The 20,863-nt window shown below is 37.0% G+C and overlaps 1 protein-coding gene and 1 non-coding gene across 3 annotated transcripts; one reads left to right on the plus strand and one right to left on the minus strand.

The window, feature by feature from the left end:
• Positions 1–5,794: 5,794 nt before the first annotated feature.
• LOC135149958 (small nucleolar RNA R71) lies at positions 5,795–5,901 on the plus strand. Its single transcript, XR_010288317.1, has one exon. It is a non-coding gene; the product is annotated as a small nucleolar RNA R71 (small nucleolar RNA).
• Positions 5,902–7,284: 1,383 nt separating this feature from the next.
• On the minus strand, positions 7,285–20,229 carry LOC108202160 (tRNA-specific adenosine deaminase TAD3). 2 transcript variants are annotated; one of them, XM_064092440.1, is made up of 12 exons: positions 20,078–20,228; positions 18,567–18,974; positions 14,587–14,686; positions 14,255–14,306; positions 13,749–13,819; positions 13,287–13,408; positions 12,540–12,622; positions 11,201–11,300; positions 10,246–10,695; positions 9,051–9,163; positions 8,281–8,505; positions 7,285–7,959 (listed from the first exon to the last, which is right to left on the minus strand). In XM_064092440.1, exons 3-12 carry the CDS (start codon positions 14,681–14,683, stop codon positions 7,935–7,937), a joined length of 1,338 nt encoding a protein of 445 aa, XP_063948510.1. In that variant the 5' UTR covers positions 14,684–14,686; positions 18,567–18,974; positions 20,078–20,228; the 3' UTR covers positions 7,285–7,934. The 2 variants fall into 2 exon arrangements, with proteins under 2 accessions (XP_063948510.1, XP_063948512.1); XM_064092442.1 differs by lacking the exon at positions 18,567–18,974 and having other exon boundaries at positions 20,078–20,229.
• Between the last annotated feature and the right edge of the window lie 634 nt (positions 20,230–20,863).

Genomic DNA, 20,863 nt, shown 5'->3' on the forward strand with positions numbered 1-20,863 from the left:
AACGCAGCTGCAGGAAACGAAACATGTGCCGGCAAAGGAGGTGCAGTCATCTTCCAATGCGTGTCCGGTACACACATGTCATACACCAACCGCTCTAGATCAACCGGATCGTCATCAAAACGGCGTTTGGCACGCCCAATCCTCTCAACCACCCAATCTTCTTCATTACGGCGCCTGGCACGCCCCCCAATAACTCGGCGGATCGCATCCGCACTATAATCCACACGGATTCCCCGCACCACCGTGAATCCATCGCGATTCTCCTTGGCATTAGCATAAAACTCTCGAATAATAGCCAAGGGAACCGCCTCCGGAGCCTCGCAAAAAGACTCCCAACCCCGCTCTTGAACCATGTTCAAAAGCTCACCATCTTCCGCCGTGGGTAAGAATCCCCTCTCCTTGACTAACGACTTATTCATAAGCCGTTGAAACTCGGTTCGCGCACCATCCGAGGTGAACTCAACCTCACCCATCGAGGAAGAATCGCTAGATGCGGGGGCTTGGGTGCTTGTTCCTTGTGATCTTCGGCTCTTTGGGTGCCATTGGTAGAGATTTAGAGTTGAAAGAGATTTGTGTGTAGTGGGTTTGAGAGATTGGATGAAGGTTGTGTGTATGGATGTGTATATGTAATTAGGGTTTAGAGAATTATAATGGGATTTGGATATGGGTTTTGTGTTTATATAAGGATTGTAGAGTTGAGTTAGGGTTTTATGGGATGTATTTCGGGCTAGGCATGCAAAAATTAGGATTGTGGGCTTTTTAAAACGAAAAAAAAAAATAATTTTTGGGTGAAAACTCGGCTGACTCGGCAGTCAGTAGCGCGGCCGCGCTAAGTATAGCGCGGGCGCGCTGTGCAACTTAGCGCGGGCGCGCTGACACTAGCGCGGGCGCGCTAGTGTCTGACACCGGAGGCCGAATTTTTCGATTTTTGTGTTTTTGAGGTTTACAATGGTACAATGTGGTTCCAATGCGTGGTTGCCTCCCACGAAGCGCTTGTTTAACGTCGTTAGCTCGACGTGAAGTCCAGAATTAATCCGATTCCGATTGAAGAATCGTGGTTTGTACCTCACGATTCACATTTCCGCCAAAGTAAGGCTTCAACCTTTGACCATTAACCTTAAATGATTCCTCCGGTGATCTTGCATAGATTTCTACTGCACCGTGGGAAAATACCGTCTTGACTGTAAATGGCCCTGACCAGCGTGACTTGAGTTTCCCTGGAAACAGCTTCAACCGAGAGTTATACAATAGCACCAATTGACCAACCACAAACGATTTTTGTATCAGCCGCTGATCATGCAATCTTTTCACCTTTTCTTTGTAGAGTTTGTTATTTTCATAAGCACGGAGGCGAAACTCCTCTAGCTCATTGAGTTGCATCATTCGTTTCTCTCCAGCTAATTGTAAGTCGAAGTTCAACTTCTTTAGGGCCCAATAAGCTTATGTTCCAACTCAACTGGTAGGTGACAAGCCTTGCCAAACACTAACTGAAATGGAGAAGTACCCAACGGTGTTTTATAAGCTGTTCGATAAGCCCAAGCAGCCTCATCTAATCGTAAGGACCAGTCCTTCCTAGAAGGGTTAACCACCTTCTCTAATATGCGTTTGATCTCTCTGTTAGACACTTCAGCTTGACCATTTGTTTGAGGATGATAAGCAGTAGTAGCAACCCGGTGATTGATATTATACCTCGTCATCAAGGTTGTGAATTTCCGATTGCAGAAATGAGAGCCTTCATCACTGATAATGACTCTAGGGACTCCGAAACGGGTAAAGATTTGTTTTTGTAGAAATTGCAAGACCACCTTAGCATCATTTGTAGGTAAGGCTTTCACCTCCACCCATTTAGACACGTAATCAACTGCCAATAGAATATACTGGTTGTTGCAAGACGAAACGAACGGTCCATAAAGTCAATACCCCAAACATCAAATATTTCAACTTCCAAAAGCATTTTAAGAGGCATTTCATTCCTCCTAGAAATATTACCTGTACGTTGACATCGATCGCAACCCAACACAAATTGATGAGCATCTTTAAACAGAGTTGGCCAGTAAAAACCTGCTTGAAGTACCCTCTTTGCTGTCTTCTCTCCGCTATAATGGCCCCCATAACCAGTGGAATGGCACTCACGCAAAACTCCCTCAAACTTCATTATTAGGAATACACCGTCTGAGAATCTGATCGACTCCTTGTTTAAACAGAAAGGGTTCATCCCAAATATACCATTTCACATCGTGAAGGAATTTCTTGCGTTGAGCATAAGAGAATTCTGGAGGAATGACCTTACTCACTAGATAATTCACAATGTCAGCAAACCATGGCTCTCTGCTTCAACTCCAAACAACTGTTCGTCTGGGAAGAATTCATTGATTAGAGTGTTGTCGGTAGTTTGTTTGCTGTGATCTTCTAGTCTGGATAAATGATCCGCTACCTGATTTTCTGTGCCCTTTCGATCTTTAATTTCCACATCAAATTCTTGGAGCAATAAAACCCAGCGAATTAGTCTTGGTTTAGAATCTTTCTTTGTGATGAGATATCGAATGGCTGCATGATCAGTATATACCACTACCTTTGTTCCAAGAAGGTAAGACCTGAACTTCTCAAAGCTAAAGACAATAGCTAGAAGTTCTTTTTCAGTAGTAGTGTAGTTCAATTGTGCATCATTTAATGTTTTGCTGGCATAGTAGATAACATGAAAACACATTGCTTGTTCGCTGGCCCAGTACAGCTCCTACAGCATAATCACTGGCATCACACATTAATTCGAATGGTTTACTCCAATCAGGTGCAGTGATGATAGGTGCTGATGTCAACTTCTTTTTCAAGATTTCAAATGCTTCCAAGCACTCCTCATCAAATTTGAATGGAATGTCTTTCTCTAACAGATTGCAAAGAGGTTTAGAAATTTTCGAGAAATCCTTGATGAACCTCCGATAGAAACCTGCATGACCAAGGAAGCTTCGGACGCCCTTGACTGAAAGTGGTGGAGGAAGATTTTTAATTGTCTCCACCTTAGCTTTATCGACTTCTAGTCCCTTGGCCGATACCTTATGCCCCAATATGATTCCTTCTTGCACCATGAAATGACATTTTTCCCAATTGAGAATCAGATTAGTTTCCACACAGCGCTTAAGAACCATTCTAAGATTCGTGAGGCATTCGTCATAAGATGTTCCAAATACAGAAAAGTCATCCATGAATACCTCCACATTGATGCCGATCATCTCTGAGAATATTGCCATCATGCACCTTTGAAAAGTGGCTGGTGCACCACATAAACCAAAAGGTACTCTTCGGAATGCGAAAGTACCATAAGGGCATGTAAAGGTTGTCTTTTCTTGATCTTCCGGAGAAAATAGCAATCTGATTATAGCCAGAATACCCATCTAACAGACAATAGAACTCATGGCCAGCCAACCTGTCAAGCATCTGATCAATAAAAGGCAGAGGGAAGTGATCTTTTCTTGTAGCTTTATTCAGCTTTCTGTAGTCCATGCAAATCCTCCAACCCGTGACAGTTCTAGTTGAGATGAGTTCCCCTTTTTCGTTGGCTACTACTGTCATTCCTCCTTTCTTAGGCACGCATTGTACTGGGCTCACCCATGAGCTATCTGAAATTGGATATATGATACCTGCATCGAGCCATTTAAGAATCTCTTTCTTTACAACCTCCTTCATGATAGGATTTAACCTTCTTTGTTGTTCCACTGAAGGTTTGCTTCCTTCTTCAATGAGAATTTGTGCTGACAAAATGATGGACTGATTCCCTTGATATCAGCTATAGTCCACCCAATTGCTGTTTTGAATTCCCTTAGCACCCTCAAAAGTTTTTCCTCTTCCTCACCTGACAAGTTTAGCTGCAATAATAACAGGAAGAGTAGAACGTTCACCAAGAAAAGCATACCTCAAGTGATCCGGTAACGGTTTAAGTTCAGTTTAGGTGCTTCGATCACTGATGGTTGTAGTGGTTTGTGATCTTCCTTTAATTCTTCTAAGCCAAGAGATTCTACAGGTGGTTCAAAATTCCTTCTCCAAGGTGATGAGTTAAGATGATGGATTTCTTCCAATTCTTCTTCACTGTCCCATTTCTCATCATTGGTAAGGATTGCTTCCAATACATCATCCTGTAAAACCCTCTGGCTATTAGCTTCTGCCGTAGTATCAAGTACATCCATACTGAAACAAGATTCCTCATCGGTTGGTAATTTCATTGCATTGAATACATTGAACGTGACCGTCTGATCTTGTATTCTCATTGTAAGTTCCCCTTTTTGGACATCGATCAATGTTTGCCCGGTGGCTAAGAAGGGTCTACCCAAGATGATAGGAATCCTTTTGTCTTCTTCAAAGTCAAGAATCACGAAGTCGGCTGGAAATATTAATTGATCAACCTTGACTAGCACATCTTCAATTATACCCCTCGGATATGTGATCGAACGATCAGCCAGCTGTAAAGACATATTTGTTGGCTTGAGCTCTGGCAGGCCAAGTTGTGTGAAGATAGATAGAGGCATCAGATTGATGCTAGCCCCAAGTCGCACAGACACTTATCAAAAGAGAACTTCCCGATAGTGCAAGGAATAGTAAAGCTTCCCGGATCCTTAAGCTTAGGTGGTAATTTCTGTTGAAGTACAGCACTACATTCCTCCGTTAAAGCCACGGTCTCTAACTCTTCGAGCTTTAGCTTTTTTGAAAAGAATACCCTTCATGAACTTGGCATAACTAGGCATTTGCTCGAGTGCTTCAGCAAATGGAATGTTGATGTGAAGCTTTTTGAATACTTCTAGGAATTTACCAAATTGTTTATCCAGCTGCTGTTTTTTTAACCTCCTAGGAAATGGAGGTGGTGGATATACTGGTTTTGACATCGGAGCAGCTGCAGGAATAGCCTTATCCTTTTCAACAGTAGGGTTGGTGCCAATTGTATTTGAAGGAACTTCTGCTGGAATTTCTTGCGGATTATCACCCTGATCTTGTACTAATGTTGAGGTAGGCCCTGTTGTAGTTTTTCCAGATCTCAGCGTAATGGATTGGACTTGCTCTTTAGGGTCCCTCTTACCTGGTACCTCTGTATCACTAGGAGATTCCCCTGTGGTCTGCTTAGTAAAGCGTAGCTAACTGACCGACTTGTGTCTCCAAGGCTTTTAAAGTTACTGCTTGACTCTTGTACATGAGCCTTAGCTCTTCCATGTCAGACCTTTCGTTAGCTGATTGCCCATGATTCTGAAATCCCGGGGGGGTGTGATATGGCTGTTTAGGTGCATACTGTTGTGAATTTCCAGCCTGACTGTACTGTTTAGGTCCCTGTTGAAATCCTTGTTGAGGTTGGTTATACCCCTGGTTATTACTCCAGCTGAAATTAGGATGATTTCGGTTGTTAGGGTGATAAGTAGCTGGAGCAGGCTGTTGACCTCTCTGAAAGTTGCTCACAAATTGTGCTGATTCACTAGAAATGGCACACTGATCAGTAGCATGAGTACCAGCACATAATTCGCAAATAATGATTGGCTGTTGAATTCCTTGGTGAGCCAGAGAGTCGACTTTCATCGTGAGAGCTTTAAGTTGAGCTGCTATAGCTGTAGACGTGTCAAGATCAAGAATTCCGGCTACTTTCCCTTGAGTAAGTCTTTGAGTAGGGTTCTGATATTCATTAGCCGCCATCATTTCAATAAGATCATAAGCTTCTTCATAACTCTTAGCCCATAGCGCACCTCCAGAAGCAGCATCAAGCATAGGTCTGGATTGAGGTCCAAGACCATTGTAGAAACTGTTTATTTGCATCCAATCCGGCATACCATGGTGGGGACACTTTCTTAGCATCTCTTTATACCTCTCCCAGGCTTCACAGAATGTTTCTCCTGATTGTTGAGAGAATTGAGATAGAGCATTTCGTAGTGCAGCAGTCTTTGCCATGGGGAAGAATTTAGTGAGAAATTTCTGAGCCAGATCTTCCCATGTAGTAATCGAACCAGATGGTAAAGAATGTAACCATCCCTTGGCCTTATCTTTCAGTGAAAATGGGAAAAGTCTTAACTTCACAGCTTCATCAGAGACGTCATTGAATTTGAAAGTGTCACAGATCTCTATAAAATTCCGTATATGCATATTTGGGTCTTCAGTAGGAGAACCCCCATACTGTACCGAGTTCTGAACCATTTGAATAGTTCCTGGTTTGATTTCAAAGGCTTTGGCTGCGATTGCAGGCCTGACAATGCTTGATTGGATATCATCGATCTTTGGCATAGAGAAATCCTTCAATGCCTTGCTGTCTGGTTGTGCTTCAGGTTCTGTCATTGTTTCAGAATCAGAAGAAGAAGTAGAAGATGAATCAATTGCTTTCTTACGGGTCTGAGAACGTGTTTGCATAAACGCGACCCAAGTACCTGGAATAAAGAAAAGAAGAAAAGTGAGATGAGAATAGAATCCTAGTCAGTGAATTTTAATGCACACTGATGACAAGTACATAAACTATTAATTAACACCGAGTCCCCGGCAGCGGCGCCAAAAACTTGTTCGCAAAAATCTACACTACACGCAAGCGCACGTGATCACAAGTAATATATTAAGTTCGATCCCACAGAGACTGGTGAATTAAGAATACGCACCTATGCAACAATGTATGATCAATTATCACTGCTAAGACAATTAACAAGGATTGGTTTCTTTTATACTAATAACTAAAATTTACTAATCAATTTCAGAATAGGAAAACACATGGGATTCTAACTTCATTATCGAATTCATCTAGAATTGAATTTACTGATTAACATGCGACTGTTGATCCTAATCAGACAACACGAAGTAATACATGCCAACTCTCGTTGCACACATATCATACCAATCAAAATCCACAATTAAGATAGAAATCTCATGGACACCAACAAAGCTCAGACCCTATATCTCTATAGCGGTAGTGTAAGCAGAGAGGTTTAATAACAAGTCATCTATCGCGATTACATAGGGTGATAAAAATAGTTCAAGTCTACCACAAATTATGTTTCATTCACATAATCCTATGTTTACATGGCATAGTTCTAAATTCAATCATCCACTCTCGCTTCAGAAAGAATTAACAAACAACTTAGAAGTTAGCTACGCTCCTAAGAAGAATAAGCACGGCTCATGCAAAGAAATCAACGTACGTCACAAAATCAAGTAATTAATATTCGATACTAGATTACATCGATAAATCCATTAGAATCCCATGAAGGCGGTTAGTTCATAATCGAACTAATCGACATCATGGGTTCTAGTGAAAACATTATAAAGAAAAGACAAGAATTGAATGGAATAAAAATGCTTGAATTAATAATAATAAGGATCACACGTCACAGATTTGATGTTCACGATCTTGCTCGAAACTGTCACTTCCTCGCAAAGAACGATCCAATACAACTGATAATGTGCTTCGATAAAAATTAAAACTATGATTACGATATTGTTCTCTACTAAAACTACTTCTACGAGGCTAGGGTTTTACACACGAGAAATAAAAATTGCATTGACTAAGTCAACCGGGCCTCGACCGCTGCGAAAATCCACTAAAAAGCTGTAAAAATCGGCCCGGGGAGTTCTGCTGGGCGCGGCCGCGCTAACTTAGCGCAGGCGCGCTAGTTGGTGCAGTTAGTAGCGCGGGCGCGCTACCACTTAGCGCGGGCGCGCTAGTGTCTGCACTGGCAGCTCCGTTTCTTCGTTTCTCGCTCGTTCTCGCGTGCATGTCCTTCCTCGCTTCTAGTACCACTTCCGTAGGTGATCACGGTTGCATTTAGCACATGCAACAAGCCCTTTAAACCCCTAGATAGCTCTAGTGGACGAGTGTGCTCTCGTGAGGGTTTGTAGAAGATGTACCCACAAAATCCCAAGTCTTGATGAATCCACAATTCTCTATTCTTGCAAATAATGCACCAAAACCAACCTAAAATGATAGAAAATCACTTCATCACCTCAACTCGTGACCTGCACAGAAAAACAATAAAAACAAATCAAAAGACACTAAACACTTAAGTACAACCAACCAATTTAAGTGGAAATGAAGGCCTATAAGTGTGTATAAATACCACTTATCATGCGGCTCCTAAAAGAGAGGAGAGAGAGTGAGCTCTTTACTTTTTAAAGAGCCTCTAAGAGTCTCTTGGAGCTCTATTTTGGACATGGCTCTTTATTTTTCTACTTAAGAGCTCAATTAGAGAGTCTCTTGGAGATGATCTGCTACCATGGTAGTATGGAAGTGTTCCCTCCTATAAAAAACAAGGGGCATAATTAATTGCAAGTACATACCTCCTATAGAACATGTGTTTGTTTTTATCACTTCCAGAAACAGCAGTGACAACATCATCTCTATCCAATATAGATTCTGGTAAAAAGACTCTGAAAACAGCATAGTGGTGATTTAAGCTTTTTTCTCCTTGCAATCTGTGCAAACTTCCAAGCGCCCCAGCATTGTGATTAGGAAAAGCGTAAAATATACGCTTAATCCGCTGATGAACAAGTGCCATGGCACACCTGTCAGATAAACCCACAAAGCATCAGAAATCCAAAAAATAATTAAAAGAGAGACGGGGAGGGAAACGCAACAGCAACATCAAACACAACTTGAAGATGTGAGTTCCTTAGAAGTGCAAAATAATTGGTCCTGAAGACATCTTCCTGGCAAATTTGTACATGATAAAGATGTTTGACGTTATGCATGTATCGCAACTAAGTTGTCGTCGTTAATGATATTGTGATACTACTACGGATCATAATGGCTACAAAGCAGTAGTATGTCAGATTGCCAAGAAAGGCATTTTATACTTGGGCTTCCCTGAGGACATGTTCATTGGGAACACAACCTTACATTTGGCACATGAAATAATTAATAAACACTCAGAGAAAAGGTGGGTAGGAGAATCGAGAAGGTTAGTATAACATGCAGCCTACAGCATAGGTAAACCTTTCTTCCAAACTTCCAGTAAATACTTGATTTAAGTATTGAAGTCGCAGCCACAAGCATCTCTTTCTGTAACAAAGAAGTACATAAGAGATAACATGAATATCAGAGAACTTACATAATGCATGGTTCCCAAACAAGGTATATGTCATAACCAGTACATAAGTAGGGTCTGACTGGCATGGAACCACAGGCATTATGTTCGCCATTTTGTATTCCAGAATCCTCCACCTGAAAGATCACCTTAAGCTGAATGAGAAATTTAAGCACTCCAGTAACTCCGTTTAAATCTTTCATTTTAATGGCGCATGAAGTCAAATTTATAGTTCTAGGGGTGGCAAAATCCGACACAACCCGAAACCCAACAGAAACCCCACTCAAAAAAGTACGAATTAGGGTCAGTGTTTTCATATTTCGGGTTGGGTAATTTTTTACCTGAAAAACTCGGGTCAGGTTCGGGTTGACCCGGTGTACCCGAACCAACCCGAAATATTTTAATATATAATATATTATGTATAATATAAATATACAATACATAATTACATACATTTGTCATATTTATATAATATTTAAATAAATTATCCACTTCATTAAATTAATACTATTATTTTAATATAGTACAATAAAAACATCAATTCATATAATAAAAATAATTAACTATAATTAAATTTCGGGTCAAATCGGGTCATTTTTGAGTTAATCAGGTACTGAATAGGTTGGTTCGGGTTAAATTTTTTAACCCATTTCAGGTTCGGGTTGCCCCAAAAACTGGATCCAGTAAGAAACCCTGACTCATTACCCGAAATTGCCACCTCTATGCGAGACTATTAATTAATTCCTTCATTTCCGCACAATATTTTCTTTTGGATAGAATCCACCAAATTCAGCAAATTTTGTTCTCATAATTTATATTATTTTCTGAATATTAGATATTAAATTATATAGATATAAACTATATTCCACAAATTAAAGACGACGCCTAAAAGTTCATAAATCTAACCAGAATATACCCCATTTTTCCTACAAACTTGTGTGGAAAAGAATTGCATTCCATCATAACTACCAGATCCAAAATTCTTAGGGATTAATACTGCAGATATGAGTTTTACTTCTATAAAAAAGGCCCTTTCAAGTGACATGGATATTCACTTCATCCATTACATTTTACTAACAGAGTAGAATATAGTTGTGCAAGACATATGAAGTGGCAGACTGATGCATAAAAGTTGGCTCATTATGTTGTAAGAGGGTCCAAATTTGATGCTGTCTAAGTCACTCTACGTTACGATAAAACAAAACATAATAGAGCTTACCTTTGTTTCAGTCTTTTGCTTTTTAGACGGAGATACTGTAGAAGGTGAATCCATAACTTCAGCCTGACAGCATTTATCAACTATATGTTCACTAGCAGGGAAGAGATATCTATCTCTGGCAGCAGAATTGTCGATAGCAACCATAGCAGCATGGTGAAAAGGGTGGCGAAAACAACTTGCTTGGGACTGTTGTTCAGCCCACTGCCAAGGATGTAAACAAGAAACGCCACCATATGTTCTCTTCTGTTCATTGAAGGAAGAGTTTGAACTTGAATTTGTATAGGTTTGCAGTCCATTACTGATGGAAGAAGATGTCAATTTACATGGTTCTAGGTACCCTTCTCCAGCACTGTTCCTTGTTGAAGGATTATTCTGCGAAAAAACCTGATCACACGATCTTGCTACCACTTGATTAGATGCTGGATTAACAATAACAGCAGCATTTACAATCTGCAAGGCAGAAGCAGATACCATGTGGCAAAAGAATAAGCCGTCCACTAATAAAGGTAATAATTTAAACATGGTAGCTATGCATGTTTGACGTTATCAAGGGTCCAGCTTTCAGTTTTAACTTACATTTGGCTTTTATATGGCTCTGCAAGGGACTTTGGTCAATTTTTTCACGCATGGGGTTATATATGGACATTGAAAGTTTAATATAGTTTCCAGGAACAGGGTACTTTTATGATATTCATAAAGTTGACTTGTATGTAAATTAAATCTCTGTAATAAGAGAAATTGCAAGTGTATGCCTGATTATCTCAGAATTTAATGCACACAAAATACAAAGGGACTTGTTCACTACATACCTAATCCTATATATTCATCTGTTCATTATTAAGAGTACGGAAAAGATAAGGCCTCTTTCTGATATATAAAACTAAATTAAGGATTTCAGGTCCAGCCCCTAAGCATCTGTAATATGGTATAATTAGTGATAAAGGTAGATATTTACCTGACCATCAACAGATTTTGCCAAATCAATAGCTAATTTCATGAACTCACAAACTGATTGTGAGTTTTCTTCACTAAATCCAGTGATGCCGTCTATGTTGCTGTGCAAAAAAATGAAACAAATACATATCAATTAATCAGGATACAATTTAGACAGTAAATGAACCTTTTGACAGTTAAAAATCAATTCATCTCATGTTCAAGTTCAATTTAATTACTAATCTTTGACCTTTTCAGCACTTGCCAGTAACTAAGCAAAACTAACTATATTGGCAAACATATGTACCGTATCATGCACAACTGCAAACCAAAAATTTGGGTATAGTAAAACAAAGGTGAAACTAATACACACGAGATACCAAATGATATGTTCATTACTGATTTATTACGCAACCAATTAATCAACTGAAAATATTACAAAGGGCAAGTAACTAGTAATTCAGCTTATGACAAACAAGGTCTTGCTATATCCGTAGGTGTTTTAAATCCTAAAAAGTTTCTGACAATATTTCGTAGAGAACAAAAAAAACTTTCACAGTTAGAGATTTGAGAATTAAAGTTGCAGAAGCTAACTGGCAATACTACACCTGTTGAAAAGGTACAGATGCTATACAATGCTGATGTTAATCATGGGATTAAGAAATTTTAATTACTAGTTATTTATGTTTTTATTTGAGAAATGATTAATTGTAATTTGGTGATATATAATTATATTAATATGTATATATTCGAAATATATTAGATTATATAATGGGACAAAGAAATTCTTTTCTTTAATACTCACAGCAGTAAATTAACGATGGAAAGTATATATACATATAGTTTTCTTTCATATAGTTTTCCTTTTATTAGAAATTTACTTGGTTTCCAACTTCCAAGTAATAATATTTAGAGAAACAGTTGTAAACTGTAATCTCACTATTAGAGAATATGATCACTATAAAAAATTTACTGGATAAATCTGAAAATTGTTTGCATTTCTACTGGTTCTGTTGAAATGTTCCATCAAATTTTCTGCCAACCACCATTACTTTTAATATTTTGAACTAGAAAGTAGGTTACCGATGTGATGAAATACTGTCAGAATCGTCTAGACATAAAAAAAAGCACTTATCTCTTCAAAGAGAGTTGTGGTATAGTTCATTAGCAATATAAAGATAAATGGTGATTCCTAAAAAAATTAGCTTAAATCAACAGAGGCAAGAAACTTAACGCCTAAGAGGAAAAAGTTTAAAATTTAGACGATTCAGCCAAACAAACTGATACTTTAAGTGATTTAATAATAGCAAAATAATTATATTTTGTAAGAAACTACTTAGCTAAGATCACAAACCACATACTAGGTTGGTGGATGATATAAAGTTGGCCATAGCTTGCACTGTTCTTCCCATTCTTCTTTTGATGTAGCTGCATATTTGGATACCTAACAAGTTGTGACAAAAACAAAGAAACTTACCACTAATGACCAGAATAAACTACTAATACGACATACATAAACTACTGATACGGCATAAATCGGGAATAGAGACTAGAAAAGTGGCTAGATAAAAAAAAAACTTAATTACAAGGTCAAGGAGATGCAATAAGAAGTCAGCAGCGATCATAAATTATGTTCATCAAGTATATCAATGACTCTTGAAAATGTCAGTATAAGGCAGTCAATCCTATCAGTTACAATTATCCCTATTTTCAAGCCCTTCCCAAATCAATGTGCTTATGCGTGGTGTAGGTGTAGGATAATTACATGAATCACATATACCAATGACTACAAGAAATCAAAAAGACCAGGGTGATACGACCACAGAAGGATCCCAACACTTATAATTATGCAAGTGTGAGCACAATATGGCGATGAAATCAGTCACTAACTAAAATGTACTAAATACAAATAATACATTTTATCGATAACCAAAAGCATAACTAGGGATAAAACTAACATCTCAAGGAACAGCCCGTACTCTGTTAGTAATCTAATGGATTAAAACACTTCAAAGTTCTTTGGACAGCTAATTACACGAACAGATACAACCCTGAAACTAATAAAAGAAAAGATGGAATATAAAGTAAAAAATTAAAGGGTGACCTACTTTTGTGATAAATGTACTCAACTGGTATGACTTGATTAGCTCGACCATTTCACTGGGTATGTTTTCCGACTGGTCACTCCCATCAGAAGCCAGACATAATATCACCAATAACTGAACGTTTCCTGTAGATTTTTAAATGCTTATAGTCACCACCGTATTCCTATGGGTCACAACATATGCATGATCAGACATACTAAATTGAATATTGAAAGAATGCAGCTCCTGTATCCTCTTTATTTTTTAGTTTTTTTTTATGTTGCAATTTTTTTGCATTTGACATTCATAAGAACGCAAGTCCCATTGGTACTCAATAACAAGTTAAAAGTACCAAAATCAATCGACACATTTATCTCCTAGAGCATAAACAGATTATAGATCCTTACTTTGATGTTTATCTATTATAAACCCACAGGAAGCAAGGCATATGATATCGCATACGTTGGTATCAGAGTTTAAGCACACCTTCAACACACTTCTTGCATATGCGCTTCACATGGCGAAGATCTTCGAGTGGAGAAATCTTATTCAACCTCCTAATAACATTCAATTTGTTTCACATGTCAAGCTATAACAATCCAAATTTAAGTAATATGCACTTTTTTCAAGTAAATATAACTATGACAAATGTGCAATATGGCAGCAAATTTCAGATTTTGGCTTTAGACAAAAAAAATTCTCTTTTATTAATAAATAAATGATCTCATTTGTCGCTTTCTTGGCGCAAAAAAGTATATCTTGTTTTAAATTATCCATATTAATAACATACTTTAGTAAGAACTAATGGCACGAGATTAAAATCATTTAACAGATTTAGTAAGAACTGATGGCACGAGATTAAAATCATTTTTTAATAGTCTTACAAGTTGTTACATTGAAGAAAAAACTTTTAAAATACAATTTTTTTTTTTGTGAAATGAAGAGATTAGGTAAAAATAAATCAACAAGGACCTAAAATTACAGTCACATACCTTATAAGTGTGTTAGCACGTTTTGGATTAATTACTGAAGCATAGGCATTCACTGTACCAGTACAACAACAAAGCATTTTAAGAATTCAATGCATAGATAAATATACACAAACATACACACACAACAGAAAACTATAACAGACCACTACACATATTAAAAGACACAATCCCTTGTCTAAAGTTTCAATTTGTACTACTCCAAGTCTCCAACAATCTCAACTGAGATGGAAAAGCTAAAACAGCCCTTTAGATGTAATTATGATTTACCGAAGACACACAAATATATTTTATCATATGTTGCCAAAATTATCAAGTACATCATAAATGTTTACCTGTGGGTTGCAAATGTGGTGGAATAGGTGCCTTGTCTGGAATGTGAATAATTTTCCAATACTCCTCCTTATCGATGTTTCTATCTGTACTTGGCATTTACTGAAATTCAATATATATTGAAGTCTTAATTTTCTGAGGAAAAGGACACTCTACCAAAACAAAACGTTCAGGAAAATGAAAAACAACATACAACTAGAAGTATTAGTTGATAGTTTAAGTATAACAGTGCTGGTCAAAATTTAAAGTTCTAATCAAAACTCCAGGTTCATCTGGAATCAAGATTCTAAACAAGTCCAAAGTCCACAGAGCCCGGTAAAATCAACTAGGACTTGGATAATTTAGGTAATTACAACTTCATCTTTGTCAAAAAAAAACAGCAATGATGGGTGGTTGCGATAAAGACTAGAGATTTGAGTTTAAAGAATCTACTTTAGTGATTCCACACCCAATTCATTTGTACAATAGCTATGTTTCAAGATCAGGATCAGCTCTAGGGAGTTTTAGGCATGGTTTAAAAATAGTTTAGTGGCATGTCTTCAAATAATTGTTAAAAATATAAGTAGATAAACTGAATTTCTTTAAGGGTTAAAATTCAAATCAACCATCAAGAACAAGCAAACTATTTCCCCTACTTGAGAAATCCAAACCATATCATTTACACTGGTGAAACAATACAATCAACAACTAAGCTATTAAAAATATTGAACCAGAATATTTAGTAGCTCGTACAAACTTTAGTAATGGAAGTAGGGACTCCAAAACTAGTTCAACAGATTAAAGAAGTAAAATCTAAAATGAGACTCTCAAAAGATAGCCCCGTTTTGCATTTCTTCCATATTCTTTATAAAATTTCTCTTTACATATAGAGATGACATGAATCAGACCCCCAAAATTTCAGAGTTTCTCTTAGAATAAATCCTCAAGCTCAGTAAAAATCCCCAATAATTCCATAAAACAGCCATGAATGGCTATACCTTATTTAACGAAGCTCTATACAAAAACCATTAATTATGATGTCTTGTTCATGACGAAAATCGGCATCAAACTAGTAATTTATAAACTCAATTCTAGCAAAACTATGGTCATAAACCAGTTTGAGTGAGTTGGATTGGGGTCAAAGAAAGAGAAGTCGGAGACAGCTGCAATGCATAAAGGTAAGTTTGAGTGAGTTGGATTGGGCTCAAAGAAAGAGAAGTCGGAGACAGCTGCAATGCATAAAGGTAAGCTGCCAGATTTACACCCTTTCTGGTGTGCTCTCTTTTTCCTTAAATCAATAAATTCCTTCTTATTAAGTTCATTTCTTCCCTATGCCTAAACCAGTTATATGCTCGCACACAGTATATATGCAAACTTATAGGAGAGCTGGAGAGCAACACTAGTTCCACATGTGTTTGACAAACTTGATATGAGGACAGGATGTGTATTTTAATATTTTTATATTTTGTGCAGCTTGAATTTCATAAGCTGCAGCAAAACCCTAAAAATTTGACTGAATGGATCGGACTAGCTGTCTATATGTCTTGACATTAACAATCAAGTGTTACTCCATCCATCCCCTTTTACATGTCCATTTTAATTTTCAAGAAGTCAAATTGACCAATTTTTGACTAAACATTAGTACAAAGTATCTATTCATTATTTTTAAAATCTGAAAATTGCATATTAAAATAGACTAAATATACTTTCTAATGATATAATTTTTATTATTTTTTTCAATTATCACTAGTACAAAAATGACTTTCAGTGTCGGTCAAAACAACCCTAAGGCGTCGGTCAACAGGCGTAGCAAATACAGGGGACGCTGTAGGTATATGCCTATAGCGTCGGTTAACTCAGCGTTGCTCTTGGTTAACAAACAGCGTCGGTCTTCCACAAAACCGACGCTAAAAGTCCAAACCAACAGCGTCGGTCTTTTAAAATGCCGACACTATATGACAGGATAAACAGCGTCGGTTTTCTGGAACGCCGTCGCTATAGGTCACGACAACAGCGTCGGTGTTTTAGAATGCCGTTTCTATATGTTAAGACCAACAGCGTCGGTCTTTAGGAATGCCGACGCCTTTGGTATCTATTTTAATTTTTTTTCCCAGATTATTTTTTATTCTTGAATTTTCAATTTATACCTGTTTCGTTATAAAATACTGTACTCAACAAATTATTAATACAGTACATCCAAAATTTTAATATATAACAGAAATTATATATTATAAAATCCAAAAGATCATGTCTACATTAAGAAGAGTACAAATTAATTACAATCTCTACTTAGTTACATCAAACGTCTTTAGAGCATAAAAATCTCAAGATTATGCAATATTATGGATAGTATCGCAAGATTTAGTTCCTGGTGTCATTTTAAAAAAAATAGAAAAAAGTGCAATGACAATGAAAGTGATTACAGATTATCACTTCTTGGTTACTTTGTCCAGCTCACAGTAATTTAACATTATTATTTATCACTTAGTGAATTCTCCTATTTAATTAACCTAAACTATTTAATTACTAGTCAAAAAAAATTGATTAAGAAGAACTAAGTTATCATACTGTAAATCACAATATATTTCTCCACTAGAGGGAAATTCAAGAAGAGCAATCATAACATTTCAAATTATTTTGTGGAGCCCAGCTCGGTTAGCTACCTAAGATTTCATTAGTGATGTATACAATGATTAAGAGTAACAAAGTTGATCAACCTAAAAGTAGGGAGTACAAAGAAAAGGTCATGGGAGACAAACTCAACCCCACAAGATCAATAGGGTACCACTCTTCTCTTAAAGTCAAAATGCCCAAAATTTATATCACCCTTCACTTTATCTTTACTGGTGAGTCCAAAACTGTATTTGCATTAAAACAGTCAAATATGCTTTATATCTGTGCTAGAGTTCTTGTGCAAATGACTTTTCCTCTAGTGATCAATTCAGGTGCATATTTTCTAATATGATCTGCTAATGAACAATGTGGCTAGCTAAACGCTAGAAAAATAATCCAAATTGATTGTGTAGGCCAGGGTTGACTGATGGACTGATTCACAGAAATGAAACATCATGTGCAGTTGCAGGTGATTATGGAGAATAAGCTCCAGAGTGAAAATGAATATTGTGAAGGCCAATGATAGGCACCAAAAGTATCTGTATCGTGTGTGCAAAGACAAATAATTTTATAATCAACTCAAATGCTCTCTGGAGAGTGCCATAACATTGGCAATGGCAAGTTTGATGCTGGTCGAATGGCAATGGCACCAAAAAATCACTTAGTGATATGGATGATGTGAACAGCACTGAATCCTTGCAATACGAGTTTAATACTGTTGAAGTTGCTACAAATCACTTCTCAGATAGCAATAAAATCGGAGAAGGTGGATTTGGGGCAGTTTACAAGGTAAGAACAGAGTTCAAGTGGGTCTTTACTTATCAGAAGGGTCAATATAATACAAGCTATAATACTTTTTGTAAAACAATTGCTTCTCTAAAGTTATCTTATCTTTGGCGTTGTATGTCCATTATTATAGGGCACACTACAAAATGGTCAAGAAATAGCTGTGAAGAGGCTGTCTCTGGGTTCAAATCAAGGACAACAAGAATTCAAAAATGAGGTTATTTTAGTGGCCAAACTGCAGCATAGGAATCTAGTCAGACTTCTTGGTTTCTGCTTCAAAGGAAATGAAAGACTTCTTATTTATGAGTTTGTGCCTAATGCAAGTCTTGACCACTTTATATTTGGTATGTTTTCTATTTATATAAACCTTAATCCAATTTCACAATCATCTTACAGAGTCAAATGCCTGTATAGACCCACTCCAGTTCTATAACAATAACGAGCTGACGAATTCATAGAGTAATGAGCTAACAGTGAACAAAATATAACACAAAAGTAGACAAACAAAATATAACACAAAAGTTATAGTATTTGCAACTAAAGTAGACAAACAAAATAAAGCAGAATACTATCGACTCAAGTTCAAAAAGTTTAATAAACAAACCAGCACCAACAGCAGTTATCTCAGAGAACCTAGCAGCAGTACAAATTCGAGAGAACCCCAATCCGAGCGGTGGCCTCTCAATCCGAGAGAGCCCACAGAACCCTATCGACTAAAGTCCAACAACAGCCTCTCGATTGAACCCAAAAGCCTCTCAATTGAACCCAGCAGCCTCTCGATTGAACTCAGCAGCCTATCGATTGAGTCCCTAATTCGAGAGAACCCGAATCCGAGCAGTGGCCAATTGATTGAATCCCTAATTCGAGAGAACCCAAATCCAAGCAGTGGCCAATCGATTGAATCCGAGTAGTGGGAAGGAGAGCGAAGAAGGGGTTGAAATCGAGCGAAACAGAGAGGAGAGAATTTTAGACAGCGGGGTTGAGTTAGGGAGTGAAGCAGCGGAATGCGGCACTACAGTAGAGAAGAGTATACTTTAATCAGTTAGATTAATTTTACTTGTTTTTTATAAAACAACTACGTCGGTTAATTATAACCCGACACCGTATATCTACTCTACAGCGTCGCGTAATAAAACACCGACACAATATATGACCTCTACAGCGTCGGTTACTAACTGACCGACACTATACAGTGATAAACAGTGTCGGTTGTCAAGGAACCGCCACCTTTGAGCAATCTGTAGCGTCGGCAATCAAAAGACCGACGCCTTTGTAATTCAAAAGCGTCGGTCAAGTGGTGCAACCGACGCAAAAAATAAACAAATTTGCACAACAGCGTCGGTTAAACACACAACCGACGCATATAAGTATCAAAGGTGTCGCTTCTGTAAATAACCGACACTAAAAGTGCGACTCCTAAAGTCATTTTTGTACTAGTGTATATAATGTAAATGTGACGAATTTTACGTGTTATGTAATGGCATCATCACAAATCTAGTCCCTGTGTACAAAGGCGGAATCACGACTAAAATCTTTGGGGGGCTCAAATATTTAATTATAGAATACTCCTAATATGGAAAAAAAAAAAAAAACAATATTGAGTTATTGAAACTTAAAAATGAATTCCTAGGATCCAAAGAGCTATACAAAGTAGTAGCTCTGTGTTTCCTTCTGGCATTATACTTTGCCGGAAGGGCCAGAACTACATATTTTTTTGGTAGGCAATTAGGCATACTATTCCCTGGTGACAGACTGCGTATAGGAAGACATCAATAATTATTAATGGCTACATTAGTAATCAACTCAATGCTACTCTGTTGTGTAATTCTAAACCTTCACTTTAAAACGGTCTGAGATTGTTTCGGTACGAAACTTGTAAATCTTTTACGGCTCCTTTTGTTGCTCCATTCTGACATGTATACTTAAACTTCTAATTTTTGAGGATTACTTCTTCTTTATTTGATTTCGTTTTGACAATTTTACTTCTAATCAGGATGATGTTCCAAATTAGACTACCACAATTCAAATTTCAAAGGAACCCGGAACCCCCAATTAACAATCTCTTTACACAAAATCACAAAAGATACAAAAAGATTACAGAATAACAATTCATACCTCGAAATTTGGAAAGTTAAGTGAGATTGTAAAGCACCGTATTGAATAGAGGGAGTTGTGATTGTGGGCAGTCAGTGAGGATGACTTAGGGTAGACTGTGACACTGTTCTTCAGCGCAAGCTGTGATTGGCTTCCCTCTTGTCTTCTTTTTTCCTCTTTGTTAAATTACTTAAGTTATTTATTTATTTATAATATTTGTTTTAACTTGTAAAACTTTATTTTTATTTTTTGTTTACTACTCCGTCAGTCTCTTTTTAGTTGTCAATTTGACTTTTGCATTTAATTTAAGCCGATTAAAAAACATACTTCTGCTCATTTTAACATTTTCTTTATATGAATAAAAATATAAACTATAAACTTTAATTCATAAAAAAATTGAAAAATAATAAGTGGAAATATGTTTTTTAATCAACCAAAATTACGTGCAAAAAGTCAAAGTGACAACTAAAAAGGGACGAAGAAAGTATTAATTTTTATAATAATACTCCATCCGTATCTTTTTAGTTGTTGCATTTGATTTTTGACTAGTCAAATTGACCAAAGTTTAACTTAAATTTATTAATATTTTATCAATTGATAAAATAAAAAAATATGTTACCAAAAATAGTTTTTAATCAACTCTAATATGTTATTTTCAGTTTTAAAAATAATATAAAGGTGACTTATAATTTTTGGTCAATTTGTCTGAGAAAAATAGAAATGTGATAATAAAATGGGACGGAGGAACTATACATTAAATACTACTCCCTCCGTCTCAATTTATAGGTCCATTTGGAAAAAAAATTT

The sequence above is a fragment of the Daucus carota genome, chromosome 1, assembly GCF_001625215.2.
Source record: "Daucus carota subsp. sativus chromosome 1, DH1 v3.0, whole genome shotgun sequence".
Lineage (NCBI taxonomy): Eukaryota > Viridiplantae > Streptophyta > Magnoliopsida > Apiales > Apiaceae > Daucus > Daucus carota.